Raw genomic sequence first — 9972 nt, forward strand, 5'->3', positions numbered from 1 at the left:
ATTCATGACATCATTCATTTCTGAACTACACTTGATAAAACACAAAATCTCTGGTGTAAAAGCCCAAAACTGTTAACCGAGTACAAATCTGACATCTGTTGTTCCATTTTTTCTGCATAATGTTTTAAAATGGTCATTTCTCTATGACAAGAATAAAAAATGAACTAAGTTGTTTACTGTTACATTAATCCTCTCATATTCTGAATGCTTTTCTGTTTTATTCTCTACTGTTGGTTACAGCATCAGTGTACATAAATGGATCTGTTTTCATAATGTTCCACAATGTAGACTAAATGTGTTATTATTTCAGGTAAGCTAATCAGTCATGGAAATCAGCTTATAAAATACATCCAAGATTGTTGTGAAATAAGACAGCACAGGTACAGGTATCTCTCTCCTTCTGCTTTACATCCCCATATGAGTTACAGTGCAAGATGCTATGTCAGATAAATGCCTCCGACTGGCGAGACTGTGATGTGGCTGCAGGATTCACTGACGTCCCCAATGAACTTTTTTGTTTTGCCAGATCGGATTTATTTTCACAGCCGAGGAAATGATGCACAGTTGTTGAATTAGATGTGGATGACAAAAAGACCTACAGCAGCTATTGCTCAGAAGGCAAGGTGATCCATGCAGCCCACGCGCAAACAGCAGTCTATTGATTCCGACCTTGATTGTTAGACAAGGTCAAGTTTGAGTCTTTTTATGCCTGGGTGCTTAAATGAAGAGCATATAACAAAAGTCTGCTTCTATAGGGAAGTCTTTGCAAAAGTGGAACTATTTAGAGCTGTCACATATCTGCAAAGGACACTCAGTGCTCCTCACAATGACTGACAGTCAACAACTAATGGGCAAACGTAATCATCGAATGCTTCAGCTATTTTCAAAAGATTAGATGTGACAACTCATGAATGCCACATTCAATGTGTAAGGGCATGTGGCTGCAATAGATAAGATAAGATCTTTAATTAGTCATTGTACAAGTACAACGAAATTACAATATGAACCAAGGTGCCAACGCGCAACAACAAGACAATATAAAAACAACAAGACAATATAAAAACAACAAATGGGACTTAAATAGACATGATAGGGAATATGTACATAAATAAATAATAAATTAAATTGCACGATTCCCCTCGTATTGCACGGAAGACATGATTATTGCACGGAAGACATGATAACTTAAATATTAGCAGCGTTAAGTGCACATATTGCCCTGGGAAAGAAACTAAATTTGAGTCTGTTTGTCCGGGAAGACATGGTACAGAAGTGCCTGCCTGAGCGCGGCCAAAGCGCTCGTTACCCGGGTGATGTGGGTCCTTGAGGATCTTGACTGCCTTCTTAAGGAAACGAGAGCTGTACAGTACCTCCACCTTTCTGATTTTATTAAATCAGAAAGGTGGAATTAATGAAGTATAACATGTAAAAAATAAAATTAAAAAATATATTGTACTTATAACAAGGATGCATGGACTGATGAAGAACCAACATGCTCTCCACCAAAACCACACACACACACACACACACGCACGCACACACGCACGCACGCACGCACGCACGCACGCACACACACACACACACACACACAGTTAGCAAGGATAATATATCTGACAGAATTCATATATTCACTGCCGGTAGATCTGGTGTACCCTTGTGACACATGGCAGGCCCAAGAGGAAGACAGTGACACATGTCCCAATAGTCAATGAGGTACGTTTGGATTTGAAGTTTTCACGGAAAGCATCCGACAGGCAGGTTGTGATCACCTCTAAAAGACAAGAAGAGGGGTGAGAATTCATGAGCCAATTAAACAGTTACAGTGATTTGTTGATATGACATAGATACAGCGTGTAGAAAAAGGGGCTTTGGGTACGAGGTATGATAGCAAAGCCACTGGTAAATGACAATCTCACCTAAACATGTAAACTGAGAGTCCAGGACAACTATGATGAACATAAAGAAAACCAAGATGGACCAAAGAGGGTAAATGGGAAGTTTAGCCAAGGTGTCTGGATACCCAATGAATGCCAGGCCAAATCCTGCACAACAATAGAGCAACACACTTTCAGAAAAGAACATCATACTGTAGCAGATTTTTGACATCTTGTCTCAATCAGTCAGTTATATGAAAGATGCCGACCTTCCTTCACCACTGCTGCAACAAGCTTTCCATAGATGTGGGCCATATGACCCAAAATTGAGAAAATGGCAAAGCCTGCAAATACACTCGTAGCTGTAACAGAAAATTACAATAGTCACTCCAAATGTAGCGACAGCTTACAGAATTTCTCACACTGTATATCAAAGGTGCCACTCAAGGCGTTTTATACAACTTAAATCTTGCTACAGAAAATGGAAGCTGTAGATAACTCTCTCCGAGGACTCAATGGTCCAACTGTAAACTGACATAGTGTACTATGCACAGCACTATACATAATGGTTTTGATGTTTGAAGAAAGAATGACTTATAACATGGTATTGTTATGTCTTAAATAAACTCTGACAATATCCTTCAGCTTTGAAATAGTGCTTCAAATGTATTTTCCTACCATGATTTAAGAGGGTTACAACAACTGAGTCTAAGAACATGTTGTTATGGAAGTTGCTATAAGAAACAAGAGTCGCAATTCCAATTGAAAGGTCTGAGTTGCTTCATCCTTCCAGACCTGAAACACACCAACATGACTTAAGAGAGTGATATAGGACATCATTTATAGGACAACTCAACTCTTCTTAGCCATGCTACCGGCATGACTGAAGGAGTGGCAATATTTGCAGACAGAAATATTCAACACAAACTGGGCAGATTGCCTTTAAAAAGTGTACAGACATGCATGTTTCCCAGATGATGGGGTTAGGGTAAGGCTTAGGGTTAGAGTTAAGGATAGGCTTGAACTTTGTATCTAGCACCAATCTAATCTGTGGTATTAAAAAAAAGTATTTGATCACAAAACAACTTTTCATCTAGCACCATCATCAGTTCACAATGTATCTTTTCCAATATTCACCATCATACCTAATGACATTGCCATCACCCTTAGCTTTTTGTTGAGAGCTAATTAGTACATTTTAGTATGTAAAAGTGCTAACCTAAGATAATTAACATTCAAACATTATACTGTACCTGCTGAACATCAGTTAGCATTGTCACGTATGTACCTACCTGTGCTTCTGTCAGTTTAGTCAAATTGGATTGGGAAACAATGTAGAACTCTATCCCGTCTCTGGCTCCCTCTAGTGTCCTACCTCTGATCAGCAGGATCAATATCAACACATACGGAAACGTAGCTGTAAAATAAACCACCTGGAGAGACAAAAGACATGATTTCATATTCTGAACGTGTGATCTCATGATAGAGTTATGCAACTGCCTTTATTTATAAGATATTTAAAAGTGCAAAGTTAACCATGGCATGTACATTCCTGCACAGCATCAATTTGTTGTTTTGTATGTAGGCTACGGGGTGAGTGGATATTCAGATAATGTGGATAAGGACTTGGGGTGGATGTTGTCACACGGCCGAGGAGGAGAAACATCTGAGCGTTCAGCCACAGCATTTATGATAAGTGGGCGAATTTGTGTTTGTAGTGTGTAATCCTTACTCCCAGTACTGCTCACTCGGGCTCTGCATGGGAACTGTGATTGTGTCAAATGAAGGACAGGTGGTGTTCTCCTGAGTCCAGTTGGTCACTAAAACACCACTTACATTACAGTACACTAGAAAAGTAAAAGAAAAAAGACCAAATAAGTGTTACTTAAGCTTTGATCTGAGGTGTAAAGTGCACAAGAACAAGTTCATTTCAACATAAAAGCAGGTTTGATCCTCAACTTCTTAAAATATGGAAATAATAAAAGCACCTTGAGGCGTGGTGCTGCAGTTACTGTCAGGCAGACTGAGGCAGCTGGACCACGGCAGAAGAAACTGGAAGGAGGCGAACATGTAGTACAGGCTGTAGGCGATGATGAGGTTGTAGTAAATTGACATAAACCTGGTTACTAAAACCACGGAAAGGCCAACACCTGGAGAAGATAACAGGTTATAACACACTATAATGCTGGACTATACACTTTAATAAGTTATTTGGAAAGATGTTTTACTTCTTATCCCCACTGAGCACCTACAACAATCATTATTTTCTTTTAGACAGAAGAAGACCGAAAAGCCACTATTCAAAATCTTCTTTTTCATTATTATTACATTATTAAAACAAATAACTGAATGTTGCAGCCTTTAACATATCTACTGTTAGGCTTACCCTGCAGTATCAGCACTGCTCTCCAACTGTTAACTGGACCTTGGCTGCAGAACTGACCAATGGCATTCTCCAAGAAGAAAAGAGGAATTCCACATAAAACCAACATCAGGTAATAGGGAATGAGAAAGGCACCTGCTCACAGGCATGACAGCATGTTTTAGTGATGATGACAGTACTTACAACACTGGCATCATTTTTTGTTGTTGTAAATAATTACCGCTCCCATGTTTATAGGTTAAATATGGAAATCTCCAGATATTTCCCAGGCCAACAGCGAAGCCTATCATGGAGATAGATCATCTTTTTTCATTAAGAATATGCACTAAAATCCAAAAGAAAGAGGTGTTCCAAACATGTCCAGTATGGTATTACAAGTTAGCATTGCTGGGGGGTAATTACTGTAGGTCATTATGTCTTGGAAGCTATTGTAAAAGCAAAATATAATTTGTTTCCTTAGTTAATTGGCAACAGTTATGCTAGATATGTATTCATTTGTTGAAAGTCCTACCTGATCATTAAGAATAGCAGGGTCCTTGGAAATGTTCGAGCAATATTTCCACATTTTCATCTGCTTTTGATGGTTTCAAGTCACAGCGACCAACATGAATTCCTGCCAATGGTTTCTGCTTTTTACACAGGTAAACCTGTCTACACTGTTGAGACCTGTTACAGTAAGTCAAAAATAAATTATCACTCAAACGGCCATCTTACCTCAGATCTTAAAGAAACAGCTCACCCTTTAGAAATTCTACCTTGAATTTAGATTTTTTTTTTGTAAACTGCTCAATATTCAACTTCTTATATACAGTAGTTTGGATGCATTGTAAAGTAACTAAATTCCTTTAAATGCCCACATTGAGTGTATGTATGTAAGTCGCTTTGGGTAAAAGCATCTAACATGTGATGTAACAAATATTCTACATTAACTTTAGTTAAAGTAAGCCAATGTTTTTTTTGCACTTCTAAGTAATATATTAGGCTATGAATACACACATTTACCATCCAGTAACATTTAAACCATGATTGTCTCTTCTCTCTTACCATCACTGCAGCAACTCATATGACAAATAAGCTTGTTGAATGAAAGCTGCTCGGTTTACACATAGGCGTAGTCATTTTGTCACCAGACTGAGCTCCATGTATGATCTCTACACCCCACGGTGTGCTCTAATTGCTTCATTAAGGACCCTAGGATTAATCAAATACTATTTTACTGTTGACACATGCTGAGAAGTGAAGTTGTTAAAGCTGTTTTATTAAATACTGGATGTCTCTCTCTCTCTCTCTCTCTCTCTCTCTCTCTCTCTCTCTCGGTTTCCCTCTCACACGCACATTAGATATCAAGGGATCATCTAGTTTTACAGATGAACTGAAACTGCTCCTGAGCAGCAAATAATAATGTTTATGCTCCATTTGTTAATGCATTGGCCTATAGTAGAAGGCCAAATTCCAGTCTGCTCTCGCTGTCCAGAGTATAAGCACTTCCAGAACACCCCAAGCCGTGTCTCCATTCAATTGGAGGCTAAACCTTCCCTAAATGATCAGTCCCTTAAACTACTAACACTGATGGTCCCTAAATGTCTCACATGCAGGCTACTGCTACAATAAATATTGTCCATCAACTCCTGTAGAAAAGGCAATGATTTCATACACAACAAATACATGTACTGATCAGATAGCTCATAAGAAGGTAGCACTATCAAAGCACTAACTATGTTTTGAATTCTGTCAGAATGAGATGCTGGTAGAAACTGTGGCAGGATTTAATGTACGCGGCACGTAGCTAATGTAAATAAGTGCGGTTTAACAACAACCTGTCTGACAAAGTCGCATCCTCATGCGAAATTAGTGCCTAGCTCACCACCCAGTCTATGGCATTCGTGTCACCAACACGATTTTAAAATCTATGATCGTGTTCGACCAACACGATTTTCCCCTTTTTTTCGTGTGCCACAGCACGATTTAAAGTAATGTATTTCTATTGTAGTTCTCACGGATACGTGGGTATAGGAGACCGGAAAGCTGTTGGTTTTGATAGGGCAAGAGGTTTGTTATTACTTAATTAATATTGTATTGAATATTATTGGTGGTTATCGTAGTTTTGAGTCCACGCCTTGGGATGACGCAAACTGTCCTAATTACTTACATGTTTCTGCTCGTAGTTTACATGGGCATAGTAGCTTTATGATAATTAATTGATAAATGCAGAAGGACCCTTTATTGTGGTTCATAAAGCAGTCTTATTCAATATCTATAGCACAATATTGCTTTTATTTTAAATCGTATAATTCGGTGATTTTGTGCCGTCTTGTATGCGCTGTTGAGGAACCTGTCGACCGGGTTCATTTCAGGATGTGCAGACTACCGTGAAGAAAAATAAATATAGAAGGAGTTATGATGCTTCACATCAATTTCACTATGAAACTCATGTTATAATTCTATTGAACGGGAATTGCTAATAAGAATAGCCTGTGCTGATGAGATATTTATACAGGCATTTAAGAGATGAATTGGATCAAGTATTAAGGAAGTTGAGGGAATAGACGGTAATGAATATACTTTATACTCGTTCCATCATGTCAATAGTCACGCTATAAATGTTGATAGATTCTTACCAAGCCCAAATATCAAAACTAGCGTGTCGCCTGATTGTGCCACTGACATCAATCCACGCGATTTTCAAATACGCAGGTGTAATCTAAAGTCTGCTTTAAGTGTTGTTCTATATTAGGGGTTTCCCCACAACATTTATATCAGATCATGCAATAGATAGCAAAGACTAGCTGCCAATATAGAACAGGAAAAAACTGGGGGCAGTGACCATGGTATAATAAATGTGTAGGGTTGGGGGACTCTCTACATTTTTTGTCCTGAATTCCTAGACCACACTCGGCATAACTCGCCAATAGGGCGTTCACACGGCGCCTCACGACTGTGGTTGACTTCAATGGAATATTTCTTCTCGCTTTAAAAGGAGGGTGAGTATAAAAGTAGCCCAAGGTTACCTGCTCAGAATTGTAGAATGGGTGAGTACGTATTGAATTACAGAACGCGTAATTAATGGGAATGGTTATAATAATTGCACAGAAAGATGTGTAAGATAAATGAATGAGCTGTCATGTGGGACCAACGGGGTGGTTTATAAAATCATTAATGCTGCCATTTAGTGGACGACAAGTTAGACGACAGTGTTTATAACTCAAAACCTCTATTTGTTTCTATTTCTCCCCTTTTATTTTTTCATATAAAGATTTTTTTTTACAGGCTCCCCGGATGAGTTACATTATTTTAGATTTTATACATCTTGAATAAGTAGCACATCAATGTATTCAAACATGGCCCTACTCGGATATGTAGGTGATAATATCGATATGAGTCGTCAAGAAGAGACGTCCGATTTAAGCATGTTGTAGTTCTTCTTGGGGGGCGTTCTAGTATTCCAAGTTTTGAGTAGTCGTGTACCGATAAGTGTCGATTTCACCTCAATCAAACAGCATGTTGCCGGCACGGAAAATTACCCCATTCTACAGTTAATAGTCTCTTTACAAGCGCGACTACCTCGATTGGTTCGTCGAGAGCGGAGGTGCGCAAAGGTACGTCGGATCTCAAACATAGAGAGTATATAGAGAAAAAGGCGAATCGAGCAGCGCCAGAGCCGTAATGATATCATAGAGTAGGCGAGTAACGCCGACCGGCGCTGATCCCCCAGCCAGACATGCAATAGGTGGCGATCATCTGTCTAAACGTTATTTTCCCGCGAGTGGAAGTGTAGCGTTAGTAGTTTGTCATATTTAAAATGTGGAGGCAGCACACACATGTTTTGATCTTTCACCCATGATAACGAGCATAAACTTTAAATGGTGAACTGTCGCTTTGATCATAATGCAGCCTTTGGTGGATATATACACACAGCTATGGCAAGCGAACCGTCATCTTCGACGTACCCTCACTACAAATCCGAGTCGCCATAGTAACACACGCCCTCATAAATGTCTTTAAGCTCCACACATACATTAATAAATGGCTGAAAATACTTGTGACCAATAATTGCGCAGATTAATGATGTGAAAAACCCACATAAACAACCCATGTTACTAAGTAATCTACTCCATTACATTTCAGCTGAACCTGGTATTTTATACTACGACGAAAAGGTATGTCAGTAAAGACACACCATTAATCATGCAAATAAAAACAACACATATAGCGACTTAGGGATCACCGCAGAAAACTCAAGGGACGGATATGTCTGAAGTGCCAACATCAAGAGAGAGAGTTTGATAGTGGTGCTAGAAAGACTAACATTTATCGACAATTAAGAAAGATATGAAACGAGATAAGTATTCATTACCGTTATATCTAATAATAGTTACTAAGACGATATCGCAGGAGAGCTATTTTGACACATCCCTATCAAGAATTTCAGATTACAAAGAGTTAATAGACAGTTATGCATGTAATACACAATGGATATGCAAGAGAGAAAAACTATGCGTCACAGCGTTCACTTTCATCAAGCACGCCATTACAAGTACGGCAACTATAGAGAAGGTCCGAAATATACGAGATAAATAAAAGACAATAATTGTGGGCTTGAGTATTGAGTAATGAACATGCTTTATGAACAACACGCTTCCGGTTCACCTTATAACAGTAAATGCCGTGAGATCGACCAAATACAAATATACATTACTTTTAAATCGTGCTGTGCAACACCAAAAAAAAGAGGAAATAGTGTGGTGACACAAGAATCAATAAATTTTAAAAAAGCTTGTGTTGGTGAAACACGAAATGCCATGGAGTACCGGCGGGTGAAGCTTAGAGACACTACATTCGCAATGAGGATGCGACTGGTCAGGACAGCGTTGTTGTTAAACCAGCACTTTAGTGTAACATTACTACGTTGCCCGTACATTAGAATCCTGCCACAGTGCTACCAGCCATTCTCATTCTGCACAGAATTCAAAACATAGTTTAGTGCTTTGATTAGTGCTACCTTCTTATGAGCTATCTGATCCAGATACATGTGTTGTTGTGTATGAAATCATTGCGCCTTTTCTACAGGAGTTGCAATGGACAATATTTATGTGTAGCAGTTAGCCTGCATGGAGACATGTAGGGACCATCAGTGTTTAGTTAGTTTTAAGGGACTGACATTTAGGAAGGTTTAGCCTCAAATTGAATGCCAGACACGGCTTGGGGTGTCTGAGAAGTGCCTTATACTCTGGACAGCGGGGGGGGGAAGAGCAGACTGGAATTTGGCGTCCTTCTATCTATAGGCCAATGCATTAACATAATGGTCAGTCAATAAGACATTATTATTTGCTGCTCAGAAGCAGTTGCAGGTCTCATCTAAAACTAGATGATCCTTTGATATCAATGTGCGTGGGAGAGGAAACGAGAGAGAGAGAGAGAGAGAGAGAGACAAAATACATATTAATAAACAGCCTTAACAACTTTTCACTTCTTCAGCCATGTGTCAACAGAATAATAGATTGAATTAATCACTGATGAGTCACTTAAATGAAAGCCAATTAGAGCACACACGTGGGGCGTGTAGAGGATCATACATGGATGCTCAAGGTTCTGGCTGACAAAATGACTACGGGCCCTATGTGTAAACCGAGCAGCCTTCATTAAACCAACTTATTTGTAATAGAGTTGCTGCAGTGATGGTAAGAGGGAGAGACAATCTATCGACGGTAAATGTAC

General features: G+C 39.1%; 1 protein-coding gene across 1 annotated transcript; it reads right to left on the minus strand.

The window, feature by feature from the left end:
* Positions 1-1652: 1652 nt before the first annotated feature.
* Positions 1653-4553, minus strand: LOC104959975 (sodium- and chloride-dependent neutral and basic amino acid transporter B(0+)-like; the record flags this gene model as incomplete). Its single annotated transcript, XM_010787888.1, has 9 exons — positions 1653-1771; positions 1917-2042; positions 2144-2236; positions 2591-2669; positions 3167-3307; positions 3711-3721; positions 3863-4024; positions 4261-4392; positions 4478-4553. Coding segments are annotated over 9 exons (939 nt in total), but the record flags the coding sequence as incomplete, so codon positions are not given.
* Positions 4554-9972: the final 5419 nt, after the last annotated feature.

The sequence above is a fragment of the Notothenia coriiceps genome, unplaced genomic scaffold, assembly GCF_000735185.1.
Source record: "Notothenia coriiceps isolate Sejong01 unplaced genomic scaffold, NC01 NC01_scaffold00031461, whole genome shotgun sequence".
NCBI classification, from domain to species: Eukaryota; Metazoa; Chordata; class Actinopteri; order Perciformes; family Nototheniidae; genus Notothenia; species Notothenia coriiceps.